Source organism: Convolutriloba macropyga, chromosome 3 (genome assembly GCF_964194025.1).
Source record: "Convolutriloba macropyga chromosome 3, txConMacr16.3, whole genome shotgun sequence".
Lineage (NCBI taxonomy): Eukaryota > Metazoa > Xenacoelomorpha > Acoela > Convolutidae > Convolutriloba > Convolutriloba macropyga.
The window spans coordinates 15,211,832-15,233,044 of NC_134470.1; the positions used below are offsets into that span (position 1 = coordinate 15,211,832).

The following is a 21,213-nucleotide window of genomic DNA, read 5'->3' on the forward strand; positions in this document are numbered from 1 at the left end:
TGAACTCCAAAAAATGATTGAATGTTTATTAAAACGCAATTAATGTCCCTCATGTAGCACCAAAAAGACTATTTCTAGTAATTACAATCAGAATACAAACAAAAAACTGTCAAAAATCGGGAAAAACTACCAAAATCGGATTAGCATATGTACAATTTTATAAAGCAAAAATACACCGAGGTAGAGAGAGGCGTTAAGTATATGAATTATCAAAGGGAAGTTGCCAAATGAACTGATTTTTGACAAAAAGACGGTTAAAAAATCTAAGAATGAAGAAATTAATAGAAAAAAGTCAAAAATTAACTAAAAAATCAAAAAATATGTGCCAATTTTCAAATTGAAACTCATATTCAGGCTCTGCAAAACACTCTGGCATCAATCTCCGATGTTGGCATTTCAATATAGTATCGAATAAAAATTATTTCTAAAAAAACCAAATTACAAGCAAAAAAAATTGGCCACTTAGACGAAAAAACGGCTAAAAACGGTTATCTATATATGCCATTCAGTCAAAAACTACTTTTCAAAGTCAAAAAGTCATTCACTAAACACAGCGCATGATCAAAAAACTTCTCTCGCTTAGCGAAAATTTGTTCACCAAGACAGCTTTTCTCACTTTCGCTTTTAGGTCAAAATGCCGCGTGAACAAATCTACTTCCTGTAAAAAAAAAACCGAGAGAAAACCAATACTCCTCTTCGAGTCGTAAAAACCAAGAGCACCGCAATATAGCTACGCTCAGCTTACAGCTTCGCAGCTATAATAATCTTTTCTAAAATTTTCTGTGATTTCCGCTTTTTTTCGAGCACTTATCGAGGTTAAACTTTTGTGAATAAGCAGGTCATTTCCCGTGTTTTGTCGTTTTTTGATAATTTCGGCTGAAACTTTAATCAATTTCGCTAAAATATGATAAATATGTCAACGAAAGTGTTTTTCTTTTAATTTTAGAGAAGTGGTTTGCTGAATTGTTTGATCCACTTTTTTAGAATAGTTTTTACATGAATTTTTGAACATTCAGTACTTATCATTAAAAATGGCACCAAATTAGTATTCGACATTTTTTTTCAAATTAGCCGAAACTCTAGACGTCACACCTGCCGACATAACTTCCTAAGCAATTTAACGGCACTTCTACTTCCGCATTCTAATAGAGTACTCTCGAATAAAAACTACACTCGATTTCAATAATTCAAATCAATGTTTAACCAGAACGAATAAATTAACATCGATACACTTCCATAAAATGTTTTACTGACCGCTTAGACCTTAATGTTCAATTGGGCTGCTAGTCAGGTCGGGAATTTTGATAGAATTTTGTTTGGACTGCTTTTAAGGACTTCCTGTCAGGACTGCTATGTTTTTCAAGATCTACTTACAATTTTTCCAATCAATGAGAAAACAAATTGAAATAGTATTTATTCAATCCTAAGTAGTAACGAAAGCAATAATCTAAATATATTTAGTTTTGATTTCTTTGCTAGTGCTCTTTGAAGAAAAGTGAGGAATTGGTGTACAACCAAATTTTCCTTAATAGAAAATACTCTTCATCACGTTTGAAAAACCTTGTTCTTTTTCCCCCTTCTTTTTTCAGTTTTTTTAGTGCTTGGGATACCAAAATAATTGTTCTAATGGTGCGTAAAAGCTATTATCTGAATCAAACTCTCAAATATTTTTTAAACTACGTTTTTAATTATAATAAAATCTAGAACTTTGGAATCTTTTAGGTATTCCTTGTACTTTGTCGTCTCGTCCTTTAGTCTAAGTTTTGACATGTCCCATTGACATCATAATTAGGCCTAATCTAATCAACACAAGTTTTCAAATCAAAGCCAATGATGAATTTTATGGCCTTAACACGTATCATCATCTGGCAATTTTTGAATTTTAACCTGATTTTTTCGTTGCTTTGACGCCAACTCTATCAATGGCAGCTTCACTTAGCATCTAGAAGCAAACAAATTGATTATTTGCAATGTTTCAACTGATAGCAAATTATATTTTTGTCAAAAATATAAGTTTTGATGAAGCTGTGAATTTTAATACCTTTTTGAGGTTCTTTTTGTCGACTTCTAAGTCAATTTCGTCAATATCAGTTACTGTATCTTGTTTTCGAAAAAATTAAACGGCTAACTGGATTTAGTTTTGACTAAATAGTATTTTTGACCACGACGCTATAGCATCAAAAGAATAAAGAACATACTGCAAAATTTTACCAGAAATTATTACCAATACTTGACGTTCCAGTTTCAAAAAAAGACCCCATTAAACCCACTAAAATGAAATAATGTTTAAGTAGAGCCAGATTGCAGCGGAACCCATTGACCCAGACATTTATTTTCTCAAATTTAGTTATTTTTATACTTAATTAATTGTTCTTTACTTGCCACAATATATTTTTTGTCGGTTATTGGTGATTATAAACGATGTTGGCTGGTCTTTAAAATCAAAGGTAAAGAAGTGAGGAATATTTGTTCTTTCTGAGTTTTTATAACTTGGAAGTCAAAATCTTTCTTCAAAATCATTCAATATTTGCCAAATGTCCTTTTTCTTTTTCGTTTCCATGTGTCGCATCGTTTGTAGCAAAGTTATTATAATCCTTTTGAGAATGTGTAGCGTGAATTTTTCCATCTCATAACTTGTTGTGATAAAGTTAACACCAATACTTTTCTATTTCTTTATAGCATTTTTGGTTGTCTAGGATCATATGCTTTGTCGGCTATCAAAAGCTGTTTCTTTGTAGATGACATTAGATTCATTGCATTATTTACCTGATTGGACTGAACTTCAGAACCTGTCTAATTATTATTAGTAATTAATAGTTTGGGTTGAAATGTAGCGCCGTATTTTTTATAAGGTCTGCTAACTTTTGTCAACAACTCAATGCCAAAAGAAGGCAAAAAAATGACAGTTCAAATTTGAATTTTTCTCATTCGGATGTCAAAAATCAATGGGCAGCTTCTCCTTTATTACTGTTACGCTATCTGTCTATTTATTAGTGAACTGCTCAGTTTTCTAGCAAGTTCTAAAAAGACCCATTTTTGTATCTAGTTGATAATTTTGTTTTTGAATTAAACTGAACGTAGTCTCACGAAATGTTTGTGAATTTTGCCCTTGTCTCGCAGTTTCCCTTATTTTTTTCTTTTGTTGTGTACAGATTAGTCTGAATAAATGCACGTCTCGATGTCTTTCCAAAAAGGCAGAAACAAACTTAATTAATTTTTTAACAAAAATAGTTTTCGATAAAAACAAAAGAGAATTAAAAATCTTGCCCTTATTTACTGTTCTTTTTGGTGTACCTTATCCCTTAGTCTGCATAACAACTGTTATCACTGGATTTCCACTGAGACATAATCAGCTATTCAATGTTCGCAAATAATACAAATGATAAGTTGCTGTTTCTACGACATCATCACTATGTTTTATAAAAATTTTCATTCATTTTCGAGTTTTGTAGTTTTTAGTTATTGTAGTTTTTTGTAGTCCAGTCACATAGCCATGTCAACGAAAGTCCTCTGCATCTCTCTATTGTAGCAAAACTGACTTGATATCTTTATAATAGTTTAGAAATTTTCGCGCTATGTTTTTTTTATTAAAATCGAATGAGTTCTAGTTTCCTCTAAATTTATCTTTAATTTCCCTTAATTCAACTTAATAAACCTATAATGAGTCAGTCAACTATAACTATCACAAAAACTTCGAAAACATCGTTTTTATATCTTTTTCTATTTTGGTTTATGGCTTGTTGACTATCAAATACTTTTCTTCAAACGCGCATTTGGTTAACTCAAATGTAACCATTGTGTTGGCTGGGTTTTTTTCAATGCCTGTTATTTCCTGGACTATTTAAGACCATCTGATAACACGCCAAGAAGTCTACGAGTGCTTCTACCGCTAAAAAAATGAATTTATGTGCTAAATTTTTACTAGCAAAATTATGTGTTTACTTAATGAAAAAGATTTTTTGAGAACCTGCAATCCAAACGTTTTGACGAGTTCAATTTCCACAATTCAGATAAAATGAAAACTTCACTGGTATACCCTTGTTATTATTTTAGACTCCAAATTTCCTCTTTCCTCTCCATTAGGTACACAATCAAGCCAAACTTTAGAGTGAGCGGGTCGAAAAATTATTTTCAAATTCATATTACCGATTCCCCTTGTTTATGCTAGAAAACTGCTTGCATTATCAAAAGGTTGAAATGGCGGTAAACTGAGGTAAAGCGAAGCAAATTTTAGGCGCGCAATAATAGCCGGCTAAGATGACGGCCGCAATTTTTAACAAACTAACAAAAACTGAATATTGTTGCCCTTGTAATGGGGACTGGAGGGGATCAAAATATTGAGTGGCTCAATTTTTTTCTATTTTCTGAATGGCAGAAATTTGGAGGGAATAATGAGTATGAGAAGACTAACTACTATTACGATGAGCCACCGAATGCAAAACAGCTAAAAAAATCTTGGCTTTTACGTATTATCTTTCTATGTCCTGATATATGCTTTCATTTTTTTGAAAATGTTGACTCGGTCACTTAACAATATTCGAACCTGCAATGAACTAGCCAATCTCTCCACTCGTTTTGCAATCAATGACTCTTCAGTTTCATCGTCCAAGGCTGACGATCCACCGGAGTCACCACTTCTGGGCGTATCTTCGTCGGTATCCATTCCCCCTCTTCTTCTCCGACTGGCAGACTGACCATTCATAACCGCGAACAACAGTTGTTAGTACTATTATAATACAATTGTATTTTTCTCCGTATTAATCTGTTGTTACTTTTCAATGCAGATTCATCGCATCTAAGAGTCAACACAGCTGCTTGTGATAAATAACAAGAAGCAGCTTCGCGCTTTTATATTCAGCAGAACTACGTGGTAGATAGTAGCTAGTTGGCGCTGTTCATATCGAATCAAATTTAATCTAAAATGAAAAATTTTGACTAAGCACAGTGTGATTTGTAGCTGAAAATTTGAACAGTAGACTAGAAAAGACTAGCATACAGCCAGTAAACTCGATAGCCAGTAAACCTACAAATCGCTAAGTTGTATTGTTTCGTAGCTGTTGCTAAAGCCCGCTCGTCTTATAGTGTCTTAGCAAAAAGCATAGAATTAAAAATGCTTGAAAAAATTGATCTGTAAAAAAATTGAGCTACAAAAATAGGTCAGCAACAAAATTGTTTATTCCGATTGCACCAAGGAATCTCAAACCAAAATCAACAGGTATCAACTACCTGACAGAAGAAGTCCCATATTCTGTCTACCCCCCCCCGGCGTCAGGGGGTACAAGTTATACGCTTATATGACCACTAAGCAGGGTGGGGTATAGAACCGGGCATTATTTACTCTGGGGAATAGTACCCAAAAACATTCGGACCGGTATTTTATTTTTGATCCCACCGGTAGTTTACAAGCGAAGAGTATACATCCTTTAGAGCACTTTTCAAAAAATTTCTGTGTCGCACTTCCATTAGAACCCTGGCTTTAGTGTGCCAGAAAAGTCACAAAATGTACGTCCATTCACTTTTTTCTCAAACTCCAAACCGATTGAAATATCGATTGCTCGAAAAAAGACTTCCTTTCTGAAATCTCTCGGAGACACAACATACACAGTTTGTCGGGCAATATCTTTGTAGCTCTTATTTGCCTCCATTATTCCAAAAAAAGATGTAGTCTCACTTATCTTGCTTTAAATAGTATACAAAGACTTGGTGAGGGAGAAATTTTAGATAGTCTGACTGTTACGGCTGCTCTCCTATCAAAGTCAAGGAAAACTTTACACCGCCCAGTTTGTTTCAGCGGTTTCAAATCTGTCCGGACATTGTGTTTTTGCAGTTAACTTTTCTCATCTGTATTATCCGCTATACTGTAGATTACCGTTGCATTACTTGTTGCTCCATTACTCCTGATATCTAATTGCTCAGCTTTGCTGTATAACAAACTTCTCTTAGAATAACAAAACAATTCAAATTGCAACAATCAACTTTTTGTCGAGTTTTGTTAATAACTCCAGTTATAATTCGAAATTGCAAAAATGTCCAGCACTAGATAACTGACTTAGCAACTGACTGGGACATTATGTTTCTATAATCAATGTCTCAATATTTTCGGAGACCTCTGCGCGATAATCAAAGTTAACAAGTTTAACCAAATTCGCAATTTGTGCTTTTCAATACACTCAATTGATCATTAACGCAATCAGTGAACTACGCTAGGCTTCGTTAAAGCCAGTAAGAGAAACTGACTTTATGCTTTGCACAAAGTTCCTCTTACTTAGGAATTTCGTTCCTCAGAAGGAAAGTTCTGAGAATATCAATGATAATTCTCTTTTCACAAGTCAAAGTTAAGTTATAACTGTACAATTAATAATATGATCTACAGAAAAAAGACACCATAACAAGTAATTTGACGCTCAAGAAAGTGTGCTTCAATACGCACTGTATGTCAGTTTAACAAGACAAAATTAACGCGTTTCAACTGATTTTCGGTAGTTTTCCAAGCTCTATTTATACTGCCGTACATGTCAAAATTGCAACTCTGATTGGTTGTAGATTACTATGTCGTAAGATTCTCTGACTACACTTAGTTTGGGGTTCGGGATACCGTATACAGTGCCCCGCACTCTCTGAATTGGTATGAAAATTGCAAAATTCATCGAATCCGTCTTACCAAGTTGGGTATCTCTAGCTCCGTTTGAGCTAAATTTGTGTGATTGCGAACGTTGAATACGTGGCAATAATAGCTTAGTTCGAGTTTGAGTTTCAGTTTAACTTCATGTATGACGATTGCGTACTAATCATAGTTGCTAAATATAATTATTGAACAAAGTGAACAAATCCGTATGGCTTCGATAGAATGTAGCATTAAATTTCGCTTGTCATGCTATTCTAGCTTTAATGCTTGACATGGCCTTGAAGCGATTTTCAATTTGGTTATTGAGTCAGTTAGTTTAGCCACAACATCACCGTCCCTGTTATCTATCGCGAAAACATCTTTTTCAGGTAGTACTGGGGCGAGCTTCACTTCTGGTCTCTTGTACACTCCGTCGTTCGTTTTAACTATCGCTGACCGAATCACACCGTCGGACGCATCGATGGTCTCCGTAACTCGACCTAGGCTGTAATATCCACGCTTATCGCTGTCTTTGATCAACAAAACGAGATCGCCTTCTTTAAGGGTTTCATTAGCCGTATATCGCCATTTTTGCCGGTTATTCAGAGTTGGCAGATATTCTTTACGAAATCTGTCGCATATGAGATTTGCATAGGCTTGAGTTTGTCGAAATGCTTTTTGATGATCAACAAATTCCTCTGCCGATGGTAAGTAGGGTGAGCAAACGTTCCTGTTGCCAAGCATGAAGTGATTGCTTCTCAATGCTTCTAAGTCATCATTATCCGAACTGACTGAAGTCAACGGTCTTGCGTTCCAAGTCTGCTCTACAAAACACATCGTAGTTAAAAGAACGTCCTCTGCGACTGATCTGTTCCCCAACACTGCATGCGTTGCTTTCTTGCAACTTCTCACCAACCGTTCCCATACTCCACCAAAGTGAGGTGCTTCGGGTGGGTTGAACTTCCATCTGATTCCTCGTTGAATTAGATGTTCTTCGATCCCTTCTTTGTTCCATGCCGCAACGTACTCCGCAAACTCTCTTTCAGCTCCAACAAAATTTGTCCCGTTGTCACTGATGATCGTACTTGGTTTGCCTCTTTGCGCTATAAATCTCATTATTGCATTTAGACAACTGTCTGTGTCCAACATAGGTACCACTTCTATATGCACCGCTGTCATAGTTAGACAAGAAAACAGACAACACCATCGTTTTTCGTTTCTTCGCCCAATCTTCACAATGAAAGGGCCAAAGTAGTCAACTCCCACATTTGTGAAGGCTGTTGAAGCTTCTAATCGTTCTTCGGTTAGATTTGCCATTACTGGTGCTATAGTTTGTGCTCTGCCTTTTCTGCAGGTAACACACTTGTTCTTGATTGATCTTAAGGCGTTTCGTATGCCTAGGATCCACATCTTCTGCTGAACAATGCTTCTTTCATGCTCAGTGCCCTCGTGTTGATTGTCCTTGTACTAATTTCGCAAGAATAATTCAACCGCATGATGTTTCCAATGTAGCAAAACTGGACGCTTTGGATTGAAGTCCAATTGACTTTTGCCTATTCCGCCTCTGGCGTGAATAAGTTTTTCTTCACCTAGGAATGGTGAGAACTATAGGATTTTGCTGCCTTTTGGAATTTCCTTTTCAGCTTTCAGAGATTTCATCTCTTTACCAAACTGTTCTTGCTGTAGTAGTTTGAAGATAGTTGCTTTTGCTTTTTCTCTTTCTTCAATGCTGACTACGAGTGTTGCTGTTTTATATTTGTTCAATGCTCGCTGTACGTATGCTACTGTGTTCAGTAGTCTGTTGAAGTTACTGAATCGCTCTACTGAATAACAGCTTTCTTTTCTTCAGCCTGTATCATGAAGACTGATGAGGGTATATTCCCCTCATCTGATGCAAAGATTAGGTTCACTTGCTCTGGCCACTCACTTTCTGGTCGTTTCAACCAGGCCGACCCAGTGAGCCACTCACTTCTCTTAAGCTCTTCAAGGATGATTGCTCTGGTGCCAATGTCCGCTGGGTTGTTGATACAGCTCACATGTTTCCACTGTGCGACATTAGCTGTATCTAGTATTTCAGCCACTCGATTGGCCACAAACACTTCTTGTTTACGATGGGAACTATGTATCCCCTGCAATACTGTAGTTCAGTCTGACCAAAAACTGCAATTATTTATTTTCATTTAGTGTTTCTTGATTATCTCTTCTTTCAACCTCACTGCCATAACTGCCGCTTGCAATTCCAATCGTGGTATTGAAAGATACCTCATCGGTGCCACTCTTCCAATGACAAACGCTAAGTCAGTTGAGTATTCCTTCGGTTGTGAACGTAGATAGGCCACTGCACACATCGTGTCTTCAGATGCGTCAGCAAACACATGAAGTTCGGCTTTATCCCTCTCACTATTGAAGCACCTTCTATTGATGCTTGTTTCAGCTACAATTGGAAGTTGTTGTTTCCAATTCAGGAACTCATCTTCCTCACCAGGCTCCACTTCGCTGTCCCAAATTTGTCCATTCTTACTCCAGATGCCTTTCAGAACACTGAACCGAGCAAACAGTCTGATCGGGTCGCACACTGAAGAGACCAGTGATAGAATCTTCCTCTGGGTTATAGGCGCTTAAACGTCTTTGTTGGTGCCTCTGCACAATTGAAGACTGTCTCATCAGTAGCGGTTCATTGTAGTCCTAGCACTGAGGATCCCTCCTTATTGGGTTCGACTTGTTTCGTGTCGCTAATTGACTTCAGGTCTTCTGGGATTGCTTCGGTAACTGCATCATTGTTGCTTGTCCACTTCTTCAATTCCAATCCATGTTGTCAGAGAAGAGGTTGTAGTTGATTGAAGACCTCAATTGCTTCAGGAGTTTCTACTGATTTGATGAAATCGTCCATGTAAAGTTGTTTTGTATTGCCTTTGCTGCAATCGGATACTCCTTTTCGTTGTCCAGTCCCACTCGCTTGAGAGCATAGTTTGAACAAGTTGGAGAACTCTTTGCTCAAACACGTGACGCTGATATTCGTATATCTGAACAGGTTCATTAGTCCTTGGGCGCCATAAGAACCTCAAGCATCTTTATCCTGTTCGGGAACTTGCACTTGTAGAAACATCCATTCGATGTTAGCTGTTAGTTTTATTGGTCCTTCGCGGAAGCTAAATATTGTTCCAATCAACCCATGTAGCAGATCAAGTCCTGCTAGTAGTTTCTCAATTAGGCATACCTCTTTTTACTTTGATGCAGCATTGCAAACACGTCCTACTTTGCCAGGTTTGTTGCGGTTTAGCACTGGATGGTGTGGCAAATAGCATTCTTTCCCGAAGGTGCCTTACATTTCGGACTCATTCAATATCTTTACGAAACCTTTTTCTACATCAGTATCTATTGACTGTTGATACAAACTCTTCAGGTTTGGATTCCTTTGGAATCTTCGCTCCAGTAAAGCTGACCCAAGGCTGAGCTGTAGTTGTTCGGTAGGTTTGGCTCTGGTTCACTCCACAGCATTCCCATATCGTACCGCTCGCCTGTGAACTTCGTCGTACTGTCTAGCATCTTCTGTACCTGCAATTCCTTTTTGGACTGGCTGACGACGTATGATTTTGGAGGCATAGGTTTTTATGTCCCAACAGGTTTGGATATTCTCAGCCACTTTCACATCTTCAGTGAAGGTGAAATAATAAACATTTTGTCTTCTTTTACACGTGATGGGTCCACTGACTACCCATCCTAGCTATGTCAGAACGGCGAAAGGTTCACTTCGTGTTCCTTTCTTGTATTCCAGTGGGCGTTGCAGCTCATAACCATCTTGACAAAGGTTTATGCCAACTTCCATCAAGTTAAGGCTTTTGTCGGGCAAAACACATAAGTGATTGAAGTTTTGCTTCAGCTTGTTGTAGTTTGTTTTTCCCAAGGCGATTGACGGATGTGCAAACGCTTCGATTGAATGCACCTTTAAATGTAGTCCCTTTATTTTCAGAGGAACCTTTTCTGTCTTCAGATCCTTGTTCCGTGTATGCCGGCTATGTTGAGCGTCACATCTGTGCCTTTGTCCCGTAACTTCTCTTGCACGCTTTGATCGATGAATGAAACCGTTGTCCGCTGTCAAGGAAAGCATATATGTTGCCTGTTGCAACCACTGTATTGAGACAGGAACTATCTGAAGGTAGCTTGTAACTTCGTTACTCTGGTTGATTGTTGCTGCGCTTACGTTGACTGCGTGATTGCCCTTGTTCATTTGGTTCTCTGAGTGTAGCAATCAGTTGTGCTTCCTGATGCATCCTTTGATAACGCACGCATTGACTTTACAATGTTCGATTGCATGTCCTTTGCCCAGACATCCGTAACATAAGCGTTGCTTCCTCACTGCTGCGTACCGATCATTCACACTCATGTTCTTAAATACTGGACAATTCCAAATTTCATGAGTGCCATCAGCTAGCGGACAGTGATCACTTTGCATTTGCTTCGTTTCCTTCACATTCGAACTAGCACTGAAGTTCGATGTTTTTGAGAACCGTTTGTCTCTATTTGTGCCTCTTCGGTCTTCTGTTCCTCTCCCTTGAAAACTAAGAACCCTTGGTGCACGAAAGCTATCCTAGATAGCCACATAATGAGATCAGGCAATCTTTATCTTTGTCATCAACATAGAACCACCACTTCTCTTTTGAGAACTTGGGGTAGTTTATCTACTGCCATATACAGTGTCGAGCTTGATTGCAGATCACCAATCTGCTTGTACTCTTTGAGCACATTCACAAAGTTCGAAACAATAACTGAGAAACTAATCAAACTTGTTGAGTATTGAGGTTTCACCTGACTTGCTTTGCGAAGACTCTCCAGTTGCGCATCAAAGTTCACATGAGGCCTTCCAAATTTCCTCTCCAGAATGCACCATGCAGCACCATAGAACTGTCCAGAACCGCCCATTCCAGAGATTGCTGACCCTGCCCTGCCTGTCAGTAGAGTCTTCAGTTGGCTCATCTTCTCTGAGTCTGGCATTCGTCGTTGATCCACTGTTGCCACGAACATACTAGACCATTCAGGCCATTCGAGGGGGTTTCCATCGAAGTTGTTCAACTTCAGATTTGGTAGGCTACTGCTACCTGCATACCCACTGTTGTATCGTAGTAGACCCGCTCTGGGGGAAACGTCCCGGTCTTCAACACTTGAGGAACGTTCTAGTGAACTGCGACATCGTGAGAAGTGACTCTGCCTGTTCACTTCAGGGGCTGTTTCGAAGCGAGCTGCTGATCGTTCTGGTGTTAGAAAGTTGTCGATCCTACTGGCCCAGACTGAGACATTTTTCTTCTTTGGGGTCTAGTTGAAGGGTGATTTGTCTCGAGCACTAGTTGATTGCGAACGGGCATCATCATTCTCTTATGCTGTTCTCTTCACTTTGCGCTCTAGCTCACGCTCTTCCTCCAGCAGTTGATGCTTGTTTTCCAGTTCCCTTCATTTGCATTTCCAGCTCTAGCTTCCTCCACTCGAACCTTGCCTGTTCCAGTTGCATCTTGGTCTCGAACTCGATATCGAATTTCTTCATCCTTTCCTCTCGCCTTTGCTTTGCTGAAGATGTTTCCGAAACACTCTCCATATCTTGGCCGCTTGCTGTTGCTCCATTTTGCACTGTTTGAGCATTTGGGTTGTCCGTCGGGTAGTAGTTGTTGCTCTTACTGTCGTTCATTGCCTGAGTTTAGTTGTTTTGCTCTGTATTCATGGCTGGTTGCGTGTCTTTGCTTATATATGCAAGCCAATGATAGTCCAAACTTGCTTTGCACTTCCTTGCTTCTTTCAGATGTTCTTCAACGAAACTTGTTGGGTAGGGTGCAAACTTGTTTCGACGCTGTAGTTGCTCGGATATTTCATTCTCTAGAAGGTGAACAGTCTGTTGATAGAGGACCTTTAGTTTGTTGGGTCGACCTGAATCTTCAATTATTTTGTAGCCAAGCCTTCCTTTAGTGTTAACTTCTTCCACTAAGTCTTCGAACTTGTTGCCGTATCTGTGAGATGTTGATTGAAGCCCCTCTCTGCTGGTTGTGCTTGAATTGCCTGGTTGCTGTTTGGTTTTGCTTGGCTGATTTCCTTTGAGCAGGGCTCGCATTTAAATATCTTTATTGAATTGAACTCTTGCATTGGCCTCACTGGCCTGTTGCCGTTGATTTGTTTCTTTTTGGGGGGTGCCTTCAACACTCTCCTCATCAGATTAGACAACAGTTTGCCTTCCAATGTCCGGGTCGGTGGACCAAATGTAACGGCTGCTCTCCTATCAAAGTCGGAAAACTTTACACCGCCCAGTTCGTTTCAGCGGTTTCAAATCTGTCCGGATATTGTGTTTTTGCAGTTATCCTTTGTGAACTGTTTTATCTGCTGTACTGTAGATCACCGTTGCATTAATTGATGCTTTATTACTTCGGATATCTAATTGCTCAGCTTTGCTGTATAACAAACTTCTCTTAGAATAACAAAATAATTCAAATTGCAACAATCAAATTTTGTCAGAGTTTTGTTAATAACTCAAGTTATTATTCGAAATTGCAAAATCCCCTATCTCCAGCCCTAGATAACTAACTTAGCAACTGCTCGTCTTATAGTGTCTTAGCAAAAAGCATAGAATTGAAAATGCTTGAAAAAAATGATCTGTAAAAAAATTGAGCTACAAAAATAGGTTAGCAACAAAATTGTTTATTCCGATTGCACCAAGGAATCTCAAAAACCAAAATCAACAGCTATCAACTACCTGACAGAAGAAGTCCCATATTCTGTCTAGCCCCCCCCCCGGCGTCAGGGGGTACAAGTTATACGCTTATATGACCACTAAGCAGGGTGGGGTATAGAACCGGGCATTATTTACTCTGGGGAATAGTAACCAAAAATATTCGGACCGGTATTTTATTTTTGATCCCACCGGTAGGATTGCAAAAAGAATGGAAAACACTCAAGTTTACAAGCGAAGAGTGTACATCCTTTAGAGCACTTTTCAAAAAATTTCTGTGTCGCACTTCCATTAGAACCCTGGCTTTACTGTGCCAGGAAAGTCACAACATGTACGTCCGCTCACTTTTTTCTCAAACTCCAAACCGATTGAAGTATCGATTGCTCGAAAAAAGACTTCCTTTCTGAAATCTCTCGGAGACACAACATACACAGTTTGTCGGGCAATATCTTTGTAGCTCTTATTTGCCTCCATTATTCCAAAAAAAGATGTAGTCTCACTTATCTTGCTTTAAATAGTATACAAAGACTTGATGAGGGAGAGATTTTAGATAGTCTGACTGTTACGGCTGCTCTCCTATCAAAGTCAGGGAAAACTATACACCGCCCAGTTCGTTTCAAATCTGTCCGGATATTGTGTTTTTGCAGTTAACTTTTGTGATCTGTATTATCCGCTATACTGTAGATTACCGTTGCATTACTTGTTGCTCTATTACTCCTGATATCTAATTGCTCAGCTTTGCTGTATAACAAATTTCTCTTAGAATAACAAAATAATTCAAATTGCAACAACCAAATTTTTGTCGAGTTTTGTTAATATAATTCGAAATTGCAAAAATGTCCAGCATTAGATAACTGATTTAGCAACTTACTGGGACAATTTGTTTCTATAATGAAGGTCTCAATATTTTCTGAGACCACTGCGCGATAATCAAAGTTAACAAATGTAACCAAATTCGCTCTTTGTGCTTTTCAATACACTCAATTGACCAATAACGCAATCAGTGAACTATGCTAGGCTGCTTTAAAGCCAGTAAGAGAAACTGACTTTATGCTTTGCACAAAGTTTCTCTTACTTAGGACTTTCGTTCCCCAGAAGGAAAGTTCTGAGAATATCAATGATAATTCTCTTTTCACAAGTCAAAATTAAGTTATAACTGTAAAATCACTAAAATAATCTACAAAAGCAAGACACCATAACAAGTAATTTACCGCTCAAGAACGTGTGCTTCAATATGCACTGTATGTCAGCTTAACAAGACAAAATTAACGAGTTTCAACTGATTTTTGGTAGTTTTCCAAGCTCTATTTATACTGCCGTACTTGCCAAAATTGCATCTCTAATTGGTTGTAGATTACTGTGTCGTAAGATTCTCTGAATACACTGAGTTTGGGATTCGGGATACCGTATACGGTGCACCGCACTCTGAATTGGTACAAAAATTGCAAAATTCCTCGAATCTGGCCTACGAAGTTGGGTATCTCTTGCTCCTTTTGAGCTAACTTTGTGTGATTGTGAACAGTTGAATACGTGGCAACAATAGCGTAGTTCGAGTTTGAGTTTCAGTTTTATTTCATGTATGACGATTGCGTACTTATAATAGTTGCTAAATATAAATGTTGAACAAAGTGAACAAATCCGTATGGCTTCGGTAGAATGTAGTATTAAATTTCGCTTGTCATGCTATTCTAGATTTAACGCTTCAAATGGCCTTGAAGCGCTATTCAATTTGATGATTGAGTCAGTAAGCTCAGCCACAACACTGACAATTGTTTATAAATCTGTTCAACAATATATTTAAGTTCAAATCTTTGTTTATTTCCATCTTACTCGGAATAGTTTTTTCCTTATAGAAACTACAATTCCTTATAGTTTCAGACCGTTAACATTGATTTCCAATAAACATTTTTGTCTACAATAATAGTAGTAGTGGTACCGTCAATTAAGAGAAAGGTTTCTCCTTGCCCTTATTGGTGTAAAATATTCAACTCAAATATTCCACTAGAAAACAGCCGCACCTCTGAAACAAATATTTTAAAAATTGATTGCGGTAAATTGATTACAATTGATTAATACTAATACTAAACCTTAAGATGTGTTGCTAACAAAATTTCAGTTGCACACTATATACCCTTCATCTTCTATGGCTTTAATGAAGCTTCGACAATGGGGACACCGGCTCACTGATCGCTCGCCACGGAGGCGAAGTATGAAGCTAAGCAAAAGCGCAAACCTAAGTTTTCTCTTGACGCAGGTAACTAGCTGATTCCTCTGCCATCCTCTGTATGGCTTTTGACACTGTCGGGCTTGCGAAGAGAAATGCGCAGATGCGCGAAGGGCAATGCATTGTCCATACTTCATTTTTTCGATGTTATCGTGACATTTACATGAATTTGGTATAATTTTAGACAACTGGTATAATTTTAGGTATATATTAAAAATAACTCTTTACAAAAAAGGACTCTTTTCCTCAGTTGTGGTACTTTTAATTGCGAAGGTTTTTCCTTGCAACGTCTAGGACTGGGCTACACTTCCACCTTATCGCTAACATCGAGCAAACTGGCGAACGAATTGCGCAACGCTTTGATGAGGGTATAGCCTTCTAGGGTCTTTCCCATTACAGCCCCCCAGGTTAGTGGTCAGATAACCTAAAGCCTCCCAATCATGGTAAACATACCATAATAGGGGCTGTATTTTCATGGAAAGACCGGCCTTCTTTTGGACGATTTAAAGCATGATGTAGTTAATTTTTTCTCCAAAAGCACAGTTTGACAGTGTTTCTCAGAATGCAAAAATTGATGGCTTAATTCTCCCTTCGTGAATCAAAATTGATTCTCTTCAACGGGAGCGCACTCAAACCGCACGATGCTCTTCTTTTCTTTGAAAGATATAAACAACAATCCTTCGCTTCAAATAAAATTAATAAGTGTTATGTGACATAGGAATGATTTCGGTTGGAGGGTTCCCAATGGGGGAATTGTAGAGACGAGATCACGAATGCCATAAAAAAAAGCTCCTAAGATTGTATCCTCATAAATAAGCGAGACAAAAAATAGTAAAGTATATGCAGGGGTCTCTACTACAAGGGAACTTAACAGTGGAGTGCGTCAAGGCTCCATATCAGGACCTCTGCTATTCATTATTGTTATCAAAGATTTGCTCGAGACATTACCCCCACCACGGAGAGTTATGGCCATACTGATGCTAAAACGGAAACCTGCGCCTTCATAATTATCACAGGGGGACTCTAATTTCTAACGAGTAGTAGTAGAAAAGGCCTCTGGAATACATCCACGCGTGGTGCACACCCTTCTTCGTCAGTTAGATGAGCCTTGTGTGGATGTCACAGTTCGTACATAACAGCAATCTCTAGGTACAAGGGTTGTTCTCCATAAATCGTTTCCTAAGGAATTGTGTGTAGATATTGGTTATCCTTTCTTTTCTTTTTGATTTGTTCCTTGGGTCTGTTATTCTACAAAAAGTGTTATACAAGATTGCTATTCTTATCCAAAAAAATTCATCGCTTTTACATAGTCTTGTTTTGGCAACAATAACTTGTGTGCCTTGTCTTGTTCTTTGATTTGTATGAAGACACAGTAGTCGAGAGGCTGGGTAAACATCAATTCAAGGAAATGCTGAGACAAAAAGATAAAATTCAACTAGACATTTTCCTCATTAATAACCCCAGCGATGTAATTAACCGTTCAGAAGTGAACGAATTTAACAGATCATTAGGCTTGTAAAATAGTTCTACAACCAACATATAAAAACGTTCTTGGATGTAAGAGACAAAAAATGCTTTAAATAAAGTTGGCTGGAACACGCAGAACGCACGTAAAACATCTAAACGCAGGGCAAGTCTCCCGCCCTGATTTAAAAAAAACATCACACTTAATTAAAACTATCACTACATTAAAGAAAAAATATTAGAAATAGTCAAGTCTGACGAAATTTCTAAAACTGAACAGAAAATCCATCAGGATTGAATATCAGGAGAAAATCATGCGTGCAAGAAATACCGGTACAATCTTCAAACACTTGAAAAGCCTGAAAAAATCACCCAGCCTTCCAAAATTACTAATCAAATAAAATCAACAGAGCACAAAAATGCAAGAGCAAGTCAACATGATGAACGAGTTCTTTCACTCAGTGTTCTCACCCAAAATTCCTTTCAGTATACAAGATGTAAAATTGAGAAATCCTGAAATTACAAACTTCGAAATCTCAAAGAAAGCTATCTACGAAATACTTCTTTCGCTAGATGCCACAAAGTCGCGAGGCCCAAATGGCATACCGCCTGCATTTTTCCAACGTACAGCACGCGAAACAAGTAAGAATTTAAATGTACTTTTGAAGCAGATAAAACGACTGAGAAAAATCCCAAACTCCTGGAAAATTGCAGCTGTGACACCAATCTACAAAAAAGATGACAGACGGAAAGTAGAAAATTACCGACCAGTCTCTCTTTTAGACATTGACAGTAAAGTTTTTGAGAAATGCATTTCTTCAGCTTTATACGCTCACTTCGAAAAATTCCTAACAGAACGCCAACATGGATTTGTTAAAAAACGCTCAGTTAATACAAATATGCTATCCTTCTTGAAATCAATTCACGACGCACTCGATAACGAATCAAGCACCAAAATTGTAGCATTCTACACAGATTTCTCCAAAGCTTTCGACAAAGTGCCGCTTTTTGAGCTTGTACAAAAGGTTGCAAATATTGGAGTGGGAGGTTGCCTATTAGAAATCATCATTGACTACTTAGACAATAGGAAACATTTCGTTCGGGTAGACAACACAAGATCGGAAACTTTAGATGTAACAAGTGGGGTACCCCAAGGTTCTCTTCTCGGACCACTCCTGTTTTGCATTTTCATCAATAACCTACCTGATGTGTTAGTTTTCTCTGACCCATTTATCTTCGCGGATGACCTAAAAATTCTTGCAGTGAAGAAAACGTTTTGGCAAGTTCAAAACGATCTCAATGGTACTGAACAGTGGGTAAACGAAAATAAAATGAAATTAGCCATTGACAAATGTGCAAAGCTGAGCATAAGAGGTCAAACACAAAATTACGAGCTTATGGGCACTAAACTAGAGTCATCCAAAGTCATCAAAGATCTCGGCATCTGTGTTTCCCATGACCTGACGTGGAAGACACACATCGAAGAACGACTGAAAAAAGCGAACAAAGTACTCTACCTACTTCGACGAAACATAGCTCTTCAACTGAGACAAGAGATCAAGCTCGGATTCTACAAGTCACTAATTTTGCCAGTACTCTTTAAACGTATTTTTCAAGCAGATAAAACGACTGAGAAAAATTCCAAACTCCTGGAAAATTGCAGCTGTGACACCAATCTACAAAAAAGATGACAGACGGAAAGTAGAAAATTACCGACCAGTCTCTCTTTTAGACATTGACAGTAAAGTTTTTGAGAAATGCATTTCTTCAGCTTCATACGCTCACTTCGAAAAATTCCTAACAGAACGCCAACATGGATTTGTTAAAAAACGCTCAGTTAATACAAATATGCTAACCTTCTTAAAATCAATTCACGACGCACTCGATAACGAATCAAGCACCGAAATTGTAGCATTCTACACAGATTTCTCCAAAGCTTTCGACAAAGTGCCGCATTTTGAGCTTGTACAAAAAGTTGCAAATATTGGAGTGGGAGGTTGCCTATTAGAAATCATCATTGACTACTTAGACAATAGGAAACATTTCGTTCGGGTAGACAACACAAGATCGGAAACTTTAGATGTAACAAGTGGGGTACCCCAAGGTTCTCTTCTCGGACCACTCCTGTTTTGCATATTCATCAATAACCTACCTGATGTGTTAGTTTTCTCTGACCCATTTATCTTCGCGGATGACCTAAAATTTCTTGCAGTGAAGAAAACGTTTTGGCAAGTTCAAAACGATCTCAATGGTATTGAACAGTGGGTAAAGGAAAATAAAATGAAATTAGCCATGGACAAATGTGCAAAGCTGAGCATAAGAGGTCAAACACAAAATTACGAGCTTATGGGCACTAAACTAGAGTCATCCAAGGTCATCAAAGATCTCGGCATCTATGTTTCCCATGACCTGACGTGGAAGACACACATCGAAGAACGACTGAAAAAAGCGAACAAAGTACTCTACCTACTTCGACGAAACATAGCTCTTCAACTAAGACAAGAGATCAAGCTCGGACTCTACAAGTCACTAATTTTGCCAGTACTCTTACATGGCTCTGCATGTATAAATCCGAACCGAGGTGAGCTACAACAACTTGAAAGATTTCAAAAGAAAGTAGTCAAATGGATCCTTGGACAAAAAGTCATGCCGTATCCAAATCAACTGAGACTTCTTAACATACTACCGCTACCAATGTTCATGCAGCTAAATGACATTCTACTTTTATCGAAATTGACAGAAGACGATAGTTTTTTACCAATGCTGAAACAAAATTCAGAAAAAGGGAGAACAAATGAATTATTCAAGCTCCCGAAAACCAGAACTGAAAAGGCTAGAAATGATTTCTTTTTCCGTACATGCAGACTAGCAAATCGAATAGAAAAATACATTGAATTTATTACAAAAAAGGCCTTAAAAATCGAGTTTTAAATTTCATGTGGAAGTTTGTAAACGAGCGATTCGACGAAAATAACATCTGTAGCTGGCATCTATGCTGTGACTGTCAGATCTGCAGAAATAATGGGACGAATTTCTAAGACGACGACTGGGACGAAAATCCCCTCAGTGAAAACTGTAAATCCCCAACAACAACAACAACAACAAAAATTACCGAAACATTTAACCGAAGACCAGTCTGAGTTTGAAAATAACATTTTTCGAGATATAAAATTATCAGATCTAAAAAAAACTTTGCGATCCATCTTTAAAAGTAGTAGATTTACCGAGAAAATTAAATACGACGATGAAAGGCCGAATGACGATGCACAGAAAAGTAAGTCTTGAAGCGACTTTTTTGCGAGCGTTTTCCCAAAAACTCAAATTGATCAAAATCAAAATTTCGCGAAAAAGACATAACCACGTGAAAATAAAAGAAACAAAAATTTTAGAAATCCTATCAAAAACTGGTAAAGCATGTGGCTGTGGCCAGGACAACATAGATGATCATGTGCTCAGAAACCTGCCTTCCCTCTCCAAATCCTTACTGATAGTGTTAAAGGTTTCGCTATCAAAACGTTTTTTCCCTCGTTTTGTATAAAAGTGAAGTTTTCCCGTCTTTAAGGAGAAAGACAGAGCAGACGTGAAGCAATACAGACCTATGAGCCTTCTCTGCAATACATCAAAAGCTTTCAAAAACTTATATTCAAAAAACTGTATGAAGTCGTAAAAACGACACTACACAGCATGCACAGCATGGACTTCAAAAACACACGTGGGTGATAAGGCAGATGCTCTTAATCCTAAATCATCTCTACAACAACTTGATGATATGGAAGAAGAACAACAAATTGATGATATTGAAGAAGAACTCTTGGTTCTGTATCTGAACTTCAAAATACCTTCGAATGCGTTCCACATGACATCGTGCTACAAAAAATTAAAATGCTAGGAATTGGCGGTATGTGCAGTCCAGCCTTGATGATATTCAAAATCATCTTTCACGTGTCCTTATTAGCTTGATTCCTGCATTTGATGTCATATGGCCGATTATATTAAATAAAGCGGCTCGTACAATAGCACCATTCATCCATTTGTGTTCACATAAAAATATTGAATCTCAAATATGGCCTGAGAATTTGAAGCGTGCGTATGATGCCTCTGTACACAGAACATAACCTAAACGAATGTTGAGAAATGGTGGCCTCTTTCAATACGAGCAAGGTTGACCAAAATATTAGATAAAATTATTTTTCTCTTTATATATCCGAATATCAA

At 38.1% G+C, this 21,213-nt stretch overlaps 1 protein-coding gene across 13 annotated transcripts in view; it reads right to left on the bottom strand.

The window, feature by feature from the left end:
* LOC142335983 (uncharacterized) overlaps positions 1–4,913 on the bottom strand; it is a 174,243-nt gene extending 169,330 nt beyond the window's left edge. For all 13 annotated transcript variants that reach the window (XM_075384413.1, XM_075384411.1, XM_075384410.1 and 10 more), the window contains exon 1: positions 4,544–4,913. In XM_075384413.1, coding sequence (XP_075240528.1) covers positions 4,544–4,702 — 159 coding nt within the window. In that variant the 5' untranslated portion in view covers positions 4,703–4,913. The remainder of the gene's footprint in view (positions 1–4,543) is intronic.
* Between the last annotated feature and the right edge of the window lie 16,300 nt (positions 4,914–21,213).